Genomic DNA, 16,320 nt, shown 5'->3' on the forward strand with positions numbered 1-16,320 from the left:
AATAAAAATATAAAACTTATGAGTGAATAAAATGAGAAAATAGTGCTAAAAACATGAAAATGTTTAAAAAATAAAACGGTTGTGAAAACCATATGATATCATTAATTTTATAAATTGTCACTATCTGTTAAGTGTAAACTGTCTTATACATAAATAAAAACCGTTTATATTTGTTAACGATTTTGTTATTAATTCAATAGAAATTAATCATATTGTTATGTTTTTAAAAATTGATACTTAATTCAACATTTTACTACTAGTGAGATCAAATAAAATAATAATTAAACCTAGGATATTTTATAATGTACTCTGTAAAAGTATTGTGAGGTCCTTAAAAAAAGTTGATTTGCATAGGGAGAATTCTTCCTGCCTGCACCTCCATAGAAGATCTCCATATAAAAAAAGAAGTGAAATGATAATTTTATTCTCTTCTTCATCTTCTTCAATGAGCACCCCTTTCCCTTATCAGCCACAACAACCCCCACCTCCAACTTCCTTCACTGTAGCTCCCCACCTCCAAAGCCACCACTATAACACCTCCTATGTCCAACAAATCATCACCTCACCTCCTCCGTCTAAGCATAAAAAACTGTATTCCAGATCGCATAATGTGAAATACAAATTAATACATTCTTGAATTCTAAAATTTGAAATATATTATATTTCGGTTTATACAATTCAAAATGTAAATTTACATTTTGAATTTCAAATTCTAAATTTGGAATGCAAATTTTGTATTCCAAATCATTCTGAATTGTAAAATGGACAATTTTGGTATTCTGGAAAAATGGGAGTGCCAGAAGAAACTATGGAACTACATAAAGAATTGGGTTTACATAGATGGCCAGCTTCGTTATCAGCCCAAAACAGCCCACTACTTAGCAAAGACTCTTTCTTCCTGCACGTCCATATGTTTTTCTGTCACTTTCATGAAAATACATTTTTATCCTTTTTATGTCATCCCATATTTCAAATTACATAATTTAGAAGTTACTATTGAATTCAGAAATAACTTATTCAGAAATAACTTATGGATTATGTAATCCAAAATATATTTTTAAAAAATAGTATTCCAGATTATGTAATAAAAAAACTAATCATGTTTATGAAAAAACTAATTATGAATTTAGAAAAAGACTTCCAGATTACGTAATTCCGAAAATATTTTTAAAAATACCAAAATTTATGAAGGTGGGAGAAAAACATATGGAGTTGCAGGAAGAAACACTCCTTAACAAAATGGGCACAAACTAACTCCCGAAACCTGAATCCACCATTAGCGAATAGCCATCGTTCAAAGATGTTTTGTCCAGTATCGATGTCACCTTCCATTTATTCCGGAGTGTAGTCTTAGAAACGTGTTTTATACATTGTGAAAAATTCATTCCAAAATTTTCAGGGGAGAAATTAGAGAATTAAAGTACATTACCCTTTCTAATAGCAATTAATAGCGAGAGTAATTAGCCTAATTTTCCCTGTGATGCCACAAAATGAAATCCATACCATAAAAATTACATATGCAAGATATTTGCAACCTTAGCTAATCAAGTATATTATAATGTTACAAGAGTGATGTGATTTCAATATGCCCATGTCCTGGGGAGAAAAGGTTCTCAAAAACTCCTACTTTTTTCCCTTTTTTATATTAATTAATGGCGGAAAAGGAAAAGGGTGACAATATCAGTGTTACTTTTTATTGTCGTAAGCAGCTATATTTTGGGGCTCACATTCAGGACTAAATAAACGAACCAGTAAAGCCGTGCTTGAGCTTACAGTTACAGCTCCACATGCTGCCCAACGAAGGCTCCTAGGATTTGTAATTCGAGGACCTGCGTGACCAACAGAGATTCAGAGAGAGTATAGAAGGATGAATTACAATGTCACAATTTTTTTTACATTTAACCAATACAAGATTTCGAGGGAAAGAAAGGGAGATGCAAATACTATTTAAAACCCCGAAATTATTTCAAGAGTAACGCCACATCATATAAGAAACACGTATAAAGGGTTTGTTTTAAATAAGAGGCATGCTGAGAGATAGTCAACTCCCCTCCTTATTAGTTTGGCTACTCTGTTACACTGAATAAAGAAAAAAAATAAGTTTGACAAGTTGAAGAAGTTGGTAATATCAAGGAGTCTATCACAGCCAGATATTAGGCGGAAGCAAACAGCAATGACTACTCACTCGTCTGTTGCAGTGAAATAACAGTTTATAATTAGATTTCATAATCCTAAAAACCGGACTATAAAGCTTCTACAGTCATTTTGGCTCACAATTGTGTTTATAGATAAAAGTTGGATACAATGCTAAAAGGACTTTTTACGAGTTTCTTTACAGGAAAAAACCCTATATTTCAGTAGAGAAGCGCTCCCTAAAGTATTTTTAGGTTGTATTTTTTAACACACCAATGGTACATGTAATAAAAGTTAAGTTGGTTGAGAACACAAACACAGAAAGCCCAAATGAGGCGTAAAATTTCAAATGAGATCCACCTCCTTTGCTACCCACTTTAAAGATATATGGAGAGTCATTATATAAACCCTTTTGAAAGTGTGAAAACTAAACAAGGTGAGACTAGTTGCCTTTTGTAATACCCAAAAAGCATAACACATAATTGATTTAGTTTCCTTGTCTTAGATTTCTATTTATATCAGATTTGATTGTATTTATGCAGATTGTCTATCTTCAGGAGGTTTACTGTACATTTTGTAATTAGGATCATATCGTTAGATTTAACTAAATTCTTTTATATATTTAGCTTCTTCTTTTATCTATTATGTTCTGGCAAGGGCATGGCCCAAATGACTTGTCCATATTAAAAACCCTAAACCTTGCTGACTCAAGGTACGGTACCTTAATTGACTAAACTATAGAAAGTTTCTTAAGTGCTACCCCACCATTGCAGAGTATGGAAGACCAACATTGGGGGCACAACCTGCTACTGCAAGGTCATGAGGTACGCAGTACTTTATCCAGTGTACAGTGTAATCAATAAGAAAGATGATTTTTTACCCCAGCCTTTTTCTTGTAGTCTAAACTAGTTGATTTAGTGATTCAACAAAACATTAAAACTGTGAAGAAAATGCTCCTGAAATGCTGTGCTTACATTAATCATCATCCACAGCAAAACAATATTATCAGCAATTCAGTTGCAAAGTTCAGCGAGAACTAGAAGGAAGCAAGAGTAAAAGGTAGAACAAACCATAATGCAGTCGACAAAGGATCCAAAAACCTAATGCTCCCCCAACACTATAGATTCCAGCCGTGTGCCTCATTAGCCGAGAACAAGGTTTTGCATCAGACCTCATGACCTCACCATCAGAAAAGCCAAAGAAACGTCTCAGCGACATTGTGTTGTTAATTACCTACACAAAGACACCCCCGGGTGGTTAAGAGTTAATGTTCAATATACTGGGCAAGTGTGATAGTAAACATATCACAAAGTCACTTTGCATCAGTGCGCTTGTCATTGCAATGCAAGCAGAAATTCACTCTAACAGTTAGCAAGCATATGAGAAATGTCATTTATAAACTTAAAAGTGGCTGATGTGAAACGAAAATCAAATACAATAAAAGAAAGATTCGTTGTAAGCACAGAAAACTATAAAGTTCATGCCACTGATATTACAGGTTGTGAAAACTACTTGTTTTATTTTATTAGAAATTTGCCTATGATAACTTCTAATTTAGTAATAAACTAAAAAAATAGCCACCCAATACATGAGACAAGTTTGTCATACAATGTTATCCATTTAAACAATCAAAATTGCCAAATACTAGCTTCGTTACCACAAATCTAATGCAGCCGCAGCAGCAGAAACTTTAGCAATATCAGATCATATTGATAGTGCAGCATTTTCAGGGTGAGGTTTGTTACAATCATTATCCAATAGAATATATAAAAGCGAAATTTGTCTCAATATATGCAACCATGTTCCCTGTGAAACAGCTTTATATTGTTCCTTTAAAGAGTCAAATTCAAAGAAGTCACATTCCAGACTACCCTGGAGGTATTGTCTGATAATGAGAATTAGAATTGATGTCTTGTTTGAATAGTTTTTTTCATAACACATTATAGAAGAAGAAAATGAGAATGCAAAATGCATTAGTTTCTTTCATAAGCTAAACCAGTTATGCACCTTAACAGAAATAGAGAAAGAGATAGAAATTTATAGAACGAACCGCACTCCTTCGTATACGTCAGGAGTCCATTGATGAGAAGGGGCCGGGGAAAGCTTGAACCCAATTGAAGAAGTTGAAAGAGAAAATTTTAGTAAGTTGAGTTTAGCTAACAGAAGAAGCTCAATTCATTTTACCTTTTATTTATTTTTTGTCTCGTATAGGTGCCATAGAAGAATTCGTCGAATTGGACGTTAGTCCCCAAAAAGACGGTAAATTGCATACCAATTATGCTTTTGTAGACCCTTTATCCAAGCAAATTAGAAAAACGAAAAGTGCCAAGACTTCTCAATAAAAAAAATGATGCGAAGCCTCTATATCACTAAGATTCCTAGTTTTCTACACCAATTATTCTTTAACAAATAATAGAAACTACCAATATATTATGTCTCAACCAAAGTCGTGTGAACCTGTCCCTTGGGGTCATTTTATCAAACACCCAGAATGCAAGGTCATCCACTCATCAAACCAAGGACACAACCAGATTCCAAATTTTAAGCAGAAACAGAATTAGAGGAACATGTTATAGTAGGGCCACCATTGACGAAGGTGAAGTTGAAAGCTTGAGTCCAGACTGATAAAAAAATTACCTCAAAATACAAAGACACCGAAGCCAGAGACAGGGAGGTCACTTTGCTGCCTAATCACTGCAAGGAAGAAAGCGTCTCTATGCGAATTGTGCCTTGAAGAGAGACTGGGCCGGTCTGAAGTGGGCCGGGTTAGTGTAAAGATAGCCCACCCCTTAGCCCAGTAATGTAATACAAACCATTACTTAAATACTTGTTTTTTTTAAGTGATTTTTAAACATGTGCAGCACGCACTAGATATACACATTATTATATTTCAACATACATACATAACGCGTATAATACAAACACACAGAGGATCTGACAGTAGATGTAACAATTTTTAAGAGAAAAAAAAATACGAAATAGGTTTTTCTAAAAATTGAAATTAATTTGTAAAAGTGCTTCACGTGACTCTTTAAATTTTTATTTTTTACTTTGTATATAAAATAATTTTTATATATGAAAAAAATAGTTTTATTATTTTTATTTTCAAAGTCTCAGTAAAAAAGTTTTTTAAAATGTCTTTATTTTTGTGAACCAAGTCGAAACCTTATATACGAGATTTTACTTTAAATATATTTTTCTTCTTTATTTTTTTAAACACTTTTTAAAAGCAAATCGATAATAAGATTGATAGATCAAAACATACTATACTTCAAATAATAAAACTCCAAGTTCCAAAAGATACTGTACTTCAAATACCTGATTTATCTAACTCAATTAATTAAAGAATGTGTAAGTTATTGGAAATCTCTGTTACCTATACATACCTATATTAGTCCCAATAAATAAATAAAAAATGAACGAAATCTAAGGATAATGTGCTAAACCAATAAACTAAAGTACATTGCTGGAGCATGGGAAGGGCAGGTTTTTGTTTGACAGTGTAAAGAAAGCCACGCTCTATTAATAATTACGTAGATATTCAGATAACAGGATAAAGCATGGCCTCGTCGATGTCATCATAGATATTGTTTTTTTAGCAATTAACTAACGTAAATTATTGTTTGTAAGTATATATAGTTGCCACCTAAAAGATTCCAATTTGCTCCTCCTAGAGACCTTCCTATCAGTGTAGGTAACGTGTTCTTCCATCAACCCTTCTCTCTACACTGCTTTCAACCTTAGTAAAGTACCACGCTAATTGCTGCACAAGCATCTGCACTAGCTAAAAAGGTTTGATTTTTCTGATCTTTTAGCTTTAATCACATGAACCCCCTAAAAAAAATGAAAACTTTAATCATATAATCATCCTAGTGAGTTAAAGCACCTTGGTTTCTCCTAATTTCCACTAGATTTTACTTGTCCTAATTTTGCTATCATTACAGGTTTGATTTTGAATTACTTTTTTTTCTTTGTTTATGGTATCATGATCCTATCTTGAGTTCAGTTCAGTTGACTTTTTTCTGGTGATATCTTATCCTCAGTTTTCCGCTGGTTTTGATCTGTCTCCATGCTACTGTATAAACATGTTTCGTCTCACTTTTAGCCTTTCTTTTTCTTTTGATGCATCTGTTCGAAGATTCCGCTTGTGCTTTGGGGACCTGTCTGGTATTGTTACCAGAAAAAAAAGTTTTTCTTTTCATATCTTTCATATATGGGTTAAACGAGTTTAGAAATAGATAAGTTGAAGTTGAAGAAGACAAGTGTTGCCTTCTTAAGACCCACTCATGAGATTTGGGATACATTGTAATGATTCCATTAATACCGTTTATTATGAAGTTTGTTGATGAAGATCTTACTTTTACCGAGGGTTTTGCTTAGATAATTTTTTTCTATAAGCTCCTTTGAAAAAGAAAAGAAAGAAAAACAACATAAGCTTCTTTTATTAGTTAAAATTAGCTCATCATACGTTAAAATAAACTTTTAGGGAGGATAACATGTGACAACTTCTATATATGGAAAAAGTTTATTTAATTTTTTTCTTATCTTTTTCAATTCACTAGTGTTTTTTTTTTTTTATCAAAATTTCAAATATGGGTATCCTTGGACGACCTTCTCCATAAGCTCTTTAGGGAAGAAAAAATGAATTTGACTTTTCCTAAATTTCGTTTATGCAGAAGTTAAAAAAAAAAGATAAAGAAACTACTTGAGAGAGCTTTTGGGAATTAGTTCACGCACAATCTAGTTCATGCACAAAACTAGTTCATGTTGCTACTTTGAATGTAAATTTGGGACTATATATCTGACTTACTGACATTACCCTGTATGGCAGATTCTCTCTGAAGATGGGGAACACGTATTTGTTGCTCACCTTTTGTTTGTGGGCTTTGACATGCTCACTTCTTCCTTCTTTCTCGTGTGGACTTATGAAAATTGGTTTGAAGAAGAGAGATGTAGATCTTGACAGTATCAGAACAGCTAGAATGGTACGAGAAAAGCTAAGAATAGGCAGACCTGTGTTGGGTGCATATGATCAATATCTTGGCAAACCAACCGATGAGGGCATAGTACCTTTGAAGAATTATTTGGATGCACAATATTATGGAGAGATTGGAATTGGCACACCTCCGCAGAAATTTAATGTCATATTTGATACTGGAAGTTCCAACCTATGGGTTCCATCATCAAAGTGCTATTTTTCTGTGAGTTTAACTTAACTTCTGTGTATTCAATCTTTGCCAATATGTACTAACAATGAGTCCTGTTGATTAATGTTCTATTACAGCTTGCCTGCTATACCCATAAATGGTACAAGCCAAAGAAGTCCAAAACATATATAAAAAATGGTAATGCCAGCTTCTCATTATGCAGAATTATTATAGTGGTAGATGCAATCATGTAACCACAACATTAAACGATAGTGCATGCTATGCAGATGCAAGTTAATATGTTTCAATTTACCTTTTTACTTTTCAACCAGGAACATCATGTAAAATAAGCTATGGATCTGGATCAATATCTGGTTTTTTCAGTGAAGATAGTGTTAAAGTTGGTGATATTGTTGTAAAGAAACAGGTGAGTGCCTATTTATACATGAGCTCCCACATCTAGATTGTACAGTTTTGCAGCAATACTTTAGAGAATTTACCAATATATTATTCTTTTTAACGGCAGGATTTCATTGAGGCAACTAGAGAAGGAAGTCTTTCCTTTCTGTTAGCGAAGTTTGATGGATTACTTGGGCTTGGGTTTCAGGAGATCTCAGTTGAAAATGCTGTGCCAGTATGGTACGTTTCATCATGTCCTTTTGTTAGTTCATTTGCATGTGATATCCATGTCAGAAAGCCAATTGGTAAGCCTTTTCTATCTTTTCATTTACTGATCCATTATAAATTACAGGTACAATATGGTGCAGCAAAATCTTGTAAGTGATCAGGTGTTCTCTTTTTGGCTCAATGGGGATCCCAGTGCGAAAGAGGGTGGTGAACTAGTTTTTGGAGGTGTTGATCCAAAACACTTCAAAGGAAATCACACTTATGTTCCAGTTACTAAAAAAGGTTACTGGCAGGTTAGCAAAACAATGAAGTTTGATCAGGAATGTATGCTTTATTTTGGAAAGACTCACAAGAATATTTTCTTTTTTAGATTGAAATGGGAGATTTTTTCGTCGGTGGTCTCTCAACAGGTGACTTCATTTCATTCTTCTTCAATGCTATATAGATAGTTTCAGTTGTCTTTTGGGGAGTTATTTGGGAATAAGTAGTGAGTGATTAAGTGGCTGAAAGGTTTTAGAATATTGTATTAGGAGAAAACTTGGTTGTATTTTTCCCTCTCACATACTGTTGTGTATTTTTAAAGACTTTTGGTTTGTGTACCGTATCTTTACATTTTTTTTGTAGCCATAATCTTTGATTATGAAATGTTTCTATTTCTGACATATATCATTGTTATTTTTAGGTGTCTGTGAGGGTGGCTGTGCTGCTATTGTGGATTCAGGAACATCTTTGCTTGCTGGTCCAACTGTGAGTCCTTACGTTTCTTTGAAGACTTGATATTTGTAACTTTCTGTTTATAATTTTTATGACGCTGTTAATTTCAGACTGTTGTAACTGAAATCAATCATGCTATTGGAGCTGAAGGAGTTCTAAGCGTAGAATGTAAGGAAGTTGTTTCTGAATATGGAGAATTGTTATGGGATCTCTTGATATCTGGGGTAAGTTCTCTTGCCTGACCTTGAAGTTTTCCTCTCACCTTGATTTGCTGTCTTTGCTCTTCCCTTCAGGTGTTTTCACTCTAGGACCTAAGTGTGTTTAATCTTGATTTGCAGGTACGACCTGGTGATGTGTGTTCACAGGTTGGTTTATGTGTTGCCAAAAGGGGTCAATCAGAAAGGTCAGAATTTTTTTTGTTTAAATTTGTAATGAGCAATTTTATATATCAATGTTTTGTATGCCCTTTCAACATATTTGATTCAGTGCACTTCAATAGAGTAATGGTTTGAAGATGTTGGAGGGTGGTTAATATTCTGACTGAGCTTAGGAACTAATTTCTCAGGGCTTGATACCCTTGTTTACAATTTTTGGTTTATAATTTTCTTCTTTTGTCAATGGGAGAATTTAGGTTCTATTCCTACTTATAATGCTATCAGATTTTGGCTAAAACATTCTCGTAAATTTCTTCATTGGTTACAATTACTGTTTATGTATTTCTTCTTTTGCCTGAGAGAGCGAAGTTCTATTCTTTCTTACAATGCTATCAGATTTTGGCTGAAACAAACTTCTAAATTTTCTTTGAATCCTAATAATCTGCAGCAATGGAATTGAGATGGTGACCGAAAAGGAACATAGAGAGTTGTCAGCTAAAGATACTGTTTTGTGCACTCCCTGTCAGATGCTTGTGATTTGGATTCAGAATCAACTAAAACAACAGAAGACCAAGGAAACAGTTTTCAACTATGTAAATCAGGTAGGCCTGTACCATCCTTTTCAGAAACCCTAGTTGTTGGTTACATTTTATCACTGCATATATATGTCATGCTGATTTTTATCACTTGATCATTGGCAGCTGTGCGAGAACTTGCCAAGTCCAAATGGAGAGTCAGTAGTAAACTGTAATGGCATTTCTGGATTACCCAACATCACATTTACTGTTGGAGACAAACCTTTCACCCTCACTCCTGAGCAGGTTGGGTTTACATAACTTTGATAAATTAAATTACAATGGAGTTTTGGTATGATTACACTCCATAAATCTAAAGCTAGCGTCAAAACAACATTAAATGTGGAATACTTTTGGCTTTTTAGTGGAAGTATGGAATTTTAGTTTAAAGCAAAACTAATAGCAATAACTTTCCAAATGTAGACAAATAATTGAATTGGAGGGCATATTGAACTAGGAATTGTGGCATTGCCTATCTATCTATATGCCAAGGCTAACTCTTAGAGATTTTTTATTTATTTTATTCCGGTTCTGAAAATGCTGTGTAATTTCAGTATATTCTGAAAACTGGAGAAGGCATTGCAGAAGTTTGCATTAGTGGGTTTATTGCTTTTGACATTCCTCCTCCACGAGGTCCACTTTGGTATGCTACCCTTCTAATGTTAATACATTATTTTTTATGCTTACACTTGCATAGCACAGAACAACCATTCATGGAATGATTCACGTCACGACTATTGTTCTGAGCTTTGCCTTTGATATTATTTTTTTTCTGATATTGCTGTGACATCTACCTGAAGGATTCTTGGTGATGTTTTCATGAGGGTATATCACACTGTCTTTGACTATGGGAATCTCAGAGTTGGTTTCGCCAAAGCTGCGTAACAAGACATATAGCAGATTATGTTGTAGGGCATCTTTTAATAAACTTGTTAATGTGTTGTAAATAAGCTCGGCAGGTTCACGTTATAGTTTTCATGAATGTACACACTCGTGAAACTACGCGCCTTCAAGTATTACGTTATAGTTTTCATGAATGTATACACTTGTGAAACTATATATGCGCCTTCAAGTATTGTGTGCTTGTACTTGAAGGGATCATTTTCATTAAACACCATGTTGAACCGTGTAGTGTAGATTGTATATTGTACCCTTATGTTATGTGCAATGAAGATAGCAATGAATTCTCTAGCCAAATGATAAGGCCAATGGATCGTTACTGACAATACTTAATCAGAGTAAACGAGCTACATGAATACATGTTAGGAATACTTTCTAATTATGGCTTAGACTGTCATTGTCTAGTATGTATTAGGTGGTCACCGTATTCTATGTGTTAGATGATCCTTGTGTTTTATATGTTAGGCAATTATCTTCTTTTATGCGGTAGAGGGTCCTCGTCTTTTATGTGGTAGATAACCATCGTCTTCTATATACTAGACGACCATCGTCTAGTATGTGATAGATGATTTGAGTTTAGTCTTGTATTAGACAGTCTTTGTCTTTTTCTGCCTCTATGTGTAGTCTTGTATCTTTCTTGTATGGTTACGTTTATCAAATGATGCGTTTCTTCTTTTGTTCATCTGTCTTTTCATTTCATGGTATCAATAGTCAATACTGATTTTTTCTTCCTCCACAACACTTAATCATGAGGTTTTTTTCATCTTTGACATTTGTTTTGCATACCTTCACCACGTCCGTTGTTGATGATAATTTTTTCATTTAGCAACAACATCTAGCAACATGTTCTTGTCACCATCATTAACTTACAAATTTGGATAATTCAGTTATACCTTCAAAATTCAAGACTTTTGAAGATTATCAAGCAAACAATATCAATCCTTCTGATTTTTGCGCCACGAGTAACAAGACCAAATTATTGTTGTTTGAATTCTTGCTTCGATATGTCAACTCCAATTCTCACCAAGATGGTGGGTCTTGAAACTGTTTTGCAAATTTGGACATGATTGTAAACGTATTATGCCCCTCAAACCAGAGGGAAAGTCAAGAAACTGAAACTTCAGAGCTACGAACACCGAAGAAAGAATATAGTCTTAATACTTATCTTCTTGATATAAAAAAAATGGTTGATAATCTAGCTGATGTTGGAGCTTCCATTATTGTTGAACATCATATAGATGCTATGTTTGATGGTTTATTTAACGAGTATGATCATTTTATTATGTCCATTACATCCTTTCTGGACCTTATTCGATTGATGATGTTGAAATGGTTCTTCTTGCTTAAGAAGAGAGGTTTGAGAAACATAGTCTCGTTAATGGATCTCCTCTCTTCTAAGTCAATACTCTCTCTAGTTTGTGGTCTTTGTCAAATCAACAAGATAGACATCGCAACAATGGTTCGCAAAACAAGGAGAAAATTGTCATTTCCTTATACTAATTCAACATTAAATGCTTTTTCTGGTATCAAGAATAATAATCGTGGTTCTTGGAATTCTTCTTAGCAAAACAAAAAATTCCAATGTCAAATTTGTGGGAAGCTTGGTCATATAGCTCTGCATTGTTGGCAAAGGCATGAACATAGTACATTGTTTAACATTTTTTCCAATTCTCGTTTACAGTCAATGAGGATCATGAATCGTCTATTCTAGGTGTGTCTTTCACTATTAATATGAACATAGTACATTGTATAATGCTCATGTTAACTCTTTTCAATTCTCATCTACAGGCAATGAGGATCATGAATTGTTTATTCTAGGTGTGCCTCCCATTGTCGATGATCCTCTTGACTGTGGAGCGTCTCATGTTCAATTTTTTTCTATCAAATTATCATGGCGACACTTGATAAGTGTCTAATTTCAGTAATATTTCATATTAAAATATAGGCACTTATGATAATTTATTGCTAATTTATATATAAAATAATCCCTAATTTATGAATTTATACATTTTTTGTGAGCTTTATTTGAATAAGAGCATTTTATTCCCAAATTTGGTGTTAATTGCAAATTTTTAAGGAGGATTGAAGGTTTGGAGTAAAGGAGAATAATTTAATTTGAGCTAAAAAGAGAAAGCTGGAAGGTCCCATAATGGAAAAAAGATGCAAAGAGAGATTAGGTCTTTTTTATGTTTGATCACTTAGCCCATTAGCGCAGCACAACAAAGAGAGGAAAATACCATAGAGTGAATTGTAGCCCAATTGGGAGAATGGAAGGTGCTAGAAGTATGCGTGGTTAATTCTACCCTTTGGGATTGAGAGTAATTTGCTCGAACTCTGATGTATTGAGGTGATATCTTATATTAAAATATTTAGTTGTTGATTGATTATTGGTATTGTTGTTTTACTTCTAATTTTTCTGTGACAAATTGATAATCTTAAATCTGACTGGAAAGTATTTTTAGGGTTCTGACCTAAACAACAATACTTAACATATTTGAGTTCTAGGAATAAACTTGAAATGTTAATTTAATTGTTATTAAACGTCTGAGCTTCATTCTAAGTTAAGGTCTGAGCTTCGTTCTAAGTTATTCTTATAATTATGCGAGAGATTGATAATTAAGGGACATTCTTAAGGATTTTATATGCGAGGAATCAATATAAATAATTTGCTTCTCACTGAAATTCACTTTTCTTCTCGATTCTGAAGATGTACTTTGATAATCTTAGTTTGTTTTACTTACTGCTAATCCTATTTTATACTCTAGATTGAAACATTTTGAGCTTCATCTTCACTTTGTTTGTGATAATGTTCAATTAAAGCAAGTGCAACTTATTCATCTTTCAACTTGTTTTCATATTGTTGGTTTGCTTACAAAACCTATTTGTGGATCTTTTTTCTTAGCAATCATGATAAATTTATGGTCTTTGTCAATCCTAATGTTGTTAGAAATACTGTATAATTATAACTTAGATTGTTATAGTCATTAGACGGTCCTCATCTTCTAAATTATATGTTTCGTTACTTTGTCTTCTTTCGTTTCTTTCAATACAAAATGGTCCCAAGAATGTGTTTTCTTTTCCTCTCAAAAGTTCAATAATATTCAATAATGTATTGTTAATTTTGCCAAAAAATGCATACTTCGTATTTGCCATGCATTGAAAGTGATCTTGAAGCATCTGATTCTGAAAAAGCTAAACAATGACTGGTCTCTACATTCATAGAACTTGTCTACAATTCTTTTTTTTTTTAACAAAATACACTGTTTCATTAAATTATGGCTCTCCAATTGAGTTTCGAGCAAAGGACTTGGGATAATATCTACAATGAATAAAAGGAAGCATTTGAAGCCATTCCATTTGCTATGCAGGAGTAACATACCTTCAACTAGCTAGTTAAATATTTTAAAATGAAAAACATGACACTATTTAGTAACATTTAAAACAAAAAATAGAACAAATAAATCATTGGAAACTAAACTGAGTCTATATCAACTAAAATAAGATTTGAAACTATTATGTTGGGTTGGTTGGCTTGCTTGCCTTCAGGCTCAACCTAACCCATAACCTTTTGACATTAAGAAGAATAAATAAGTTGGTTTTGACCTAAAATTCTTATAAATCATTTGAGATGTAGTTTGGTTGGTTTTGGTACACATTCAATCACTAGGCAACCAAAAATATTTTTACATCCTTTCATTCAAAAACCAACTCAATCAATTGACCAACGTGCCAATTAATTGCAGCATAGTTAAGTTGGGTTGGTTTGTCAGATAGAATATTTAATGTGACATTGAATGAATATTGTATATAATAGGCTTAATTGCATTTTTAATTTGTAATGTGCTTAGTTTTAGTTCATCAAGTTTCTTGAGTTAATTGATTTCTTTTTCTTTTAAAATGCAGCAGTTTATTTTTCCACAATGTATTTTTCGACTTAAACCATCTACTCAAAATCTTTTTATATTTTGAATTGATTAAGTTGTCTTCTACCTAAAACTCATAAATCATAAATCAAATTTCATCCAAATAAACTTGTCTTATAAAATGGGTCAAATTTCATTAAGTTACAACTAAATTTCTTACTTTTTTTAACTTTTAAAATTGCTTTACATCTCAAATCCCTAAAAAAACCCTTAAAATGTATGGATAAAAATCGTAAAATGAGGATATTAAGTATAAGGAGAACCATGAAAACATCAAATTTGCTTTATTTGAAAAATCGATATACTTAATTAGTTAAAAAAAAAAATCAGAGATCAAAATAATCTTAAATAATTTAAATTAGACAAATACAAATGCAATTAAGCCTCTTAGAAAAAAATGCAAATTTTTAGAATAAATTATAATATATCTTTTTTCGCATAATATCAAGTAACAATGAAAAAAAAAAACTTAGACTAAAAGCAAATAATGGGTAGAAGAATAGTACTTGTGTTCTAGCATCTTCTACAAACTCATTTTCCAAATTATTTGTTCTGGACGTACGAACAATGAACCATGCGCACTCATGATATTGGTACAAAATAAAAGAAAAGTATTGCACAATCATACATCCATATATTATATTGTGCAATGTTCACTTTGTTGGCATAAAGTTATATCTATAATTCTATAATTGCTAAAAGAAACTCCCCTATTTAACCTCAAAAGTTACATATATCTCATTATGTTAATCTTTTTAAACTTGTCACTAAGAAAGTGTCACATGTATTGGTTATTTATAGTGGTCATAAAAAAAATTAATATTTTAATTTAATTTTATAATCTTTAAAGAATAAAAGTGATTGCATGAAGAATCTTTGAAGGTTAATCAAGTAATCAAATTGGAAACACTAATGATAGAGGTAAGTAAATGTAAATATTTTACTAAAAAAAATTATTAAATAGAAATTAATTAGTTATTATTTAACTAAATTAGAGATATTTTATATAAAAAAATATTAATATTTAAAATAATTTTAATTATTAATAAATAATTTTTAAATTAGTATCTAATCATTATCTACCAAAGTTTTAATTACTTATTATTTTTATATTCTAAATTAGTCTTTTAAATTTTAATTTATAATCTAAAAATATTAGTAGTTAAAATTTTAATAGTTAATTTAGATACTAATTTAAAACTATTTTATAAATTTTTATTAATAATAAAAATTATTTTAGATACCAATATTTTTTAATCTTTAAATTAATATTTAATTTAGTTAATATAGTGATTAATTATTGTGTGTCTAAATTTAGTTCTTATTTAATAATTTTTTTTTCAAGTATAAAAATAGATTTTACTATGTATTCTTTCTATTAGATTATTTATTATTTACTATTTATTAATAATAAGAAGATTGATTTGAAATAATTTAAGAGAATAATATGTATTTGGTTTATGTGTTTGTGATAACTCATAAGAGAAGTTTTGGAAAAGAAATTAGTGTATGAAATTAAGAGAAAGTGGTAAATTGGTGGGAATTGTTTCATAAATTACTAATTTATCTTTATATATGATAACAGTTGATTTTTTAAAATAATTCTATTTATTAGATTTTATTTTATTTTTTATAATTATTATTAGCCATTAATAAATAATTTCAAATAATGAATAATTTTTAAGAAATAGTTTGTTTTTCTTTTCTCAATTATTTTTTACTAACATATTTACATTTTCAAAAATATACCTGAAATACAATTTTGACATGATATTATAAAACAATCTACTAAACTTTATTAATTAAATGAAATTAATCATACTCAAATCACCTATCACTCAAACACATATTTTAACTTTAGCCAATTAAATGTTAACACACTTTAGTGAAATATTCTTTACCAACATATTCGTATTGTTTAAAGATA

At 31.6% G+C, this 16,320-nt stretch overlaps 2 protein-coding genes across 4 annotated transcripts; one reads left to right on the plus strand and one right to left on the minus strand.

Annotated features, from left to right (window-relative positions):
• Positions 1-1,481: 1,481 nt before the first annotated feature.
• LOC137830115 (uncharacterized) lies at positions 1,482-4,929 on the minus strand. Its single transcript, XM_068637263.1, has 3 exons — positions 4,771-4,929; positions 3,204-3,366; positions 1,482-1,829 (listed from the first exon to the last, which is right to left on the minus strand). The coding sequence occupies exons 2-3, from the start codon at positions 3,349-3,351 to the stop codon at positions 1,687-1,689; spliced, it is 291 nt and encodes a 96-aa protein (XP_068493364.1). The 5' UTR covers positions 3,352-3,366; positions 4,771-4,929; the 3' UTR covers positions 1,482-1,686.
• A 666-nt stretch (positions 4,930-5,595) lies between these two features.
• LOC137830116 (aspartic proteinase-like) lies at positions 5,596-10,767 on the plus strand. 3 transcript variants are annotated; one of them, XM_068637264.1, is made up of 14 exons: positions 5,596-5,925; positions 6,965-7,334; positions 7,418-7,478; positions 7,613-7,707; positions 7,807-7,919; positions 8,032-8,200; positions 8,278-8,317; positions 8,590-8,654; positions 8,732-8,845; positions 8,960-9,024; positions 9,444-9,597; positions 9,697-9,816; positions 10,125-10,213; positions 10,371-10,767. In XM_068637264.1, exons 2-14 carry the CDS (start codon positions 6,978-6,980, stop codon positions 10,453-10,455), a joined length of 1,527 nt encoding a protein of 508 aa, XP_068493365.1. In that variant the 5' UTR covers positions 5,596-5,925; positions 6,965-6,977; the 3' UTR covers positions 10,456-10,767. The 3 variants fall into 3 exon arrangements, with proteins under 3 accessions (XP_068493365.1, XP_068493366.1, XP_068493367.1); XM_068637265.1 differs by having other exon boundaries at positions 5,714-5,827; XM_068637266.1 differs by having other exon boundaries at positions 5,907-6,077.
• The last annotated feature ends 5,553 nt before the right edge of the window (positions 10,768-16,320 follow it).

This window comes from Phaseolus vulgaris, chromosome 7 (genome assembly GCF_000499845.2).
Source record: "Phaseolus vulgaris cultivar G19833 chromosome 7, P. vulgaris v2.0, whole genome shotgun sequence".
Taxonomy (NCBI): Eukaryota; Viridiplantae; Streptophyta; class Magnoliopsida; order Fabales; family Fabaceae; genus Phaseolus; species Phaseolus vulgaris.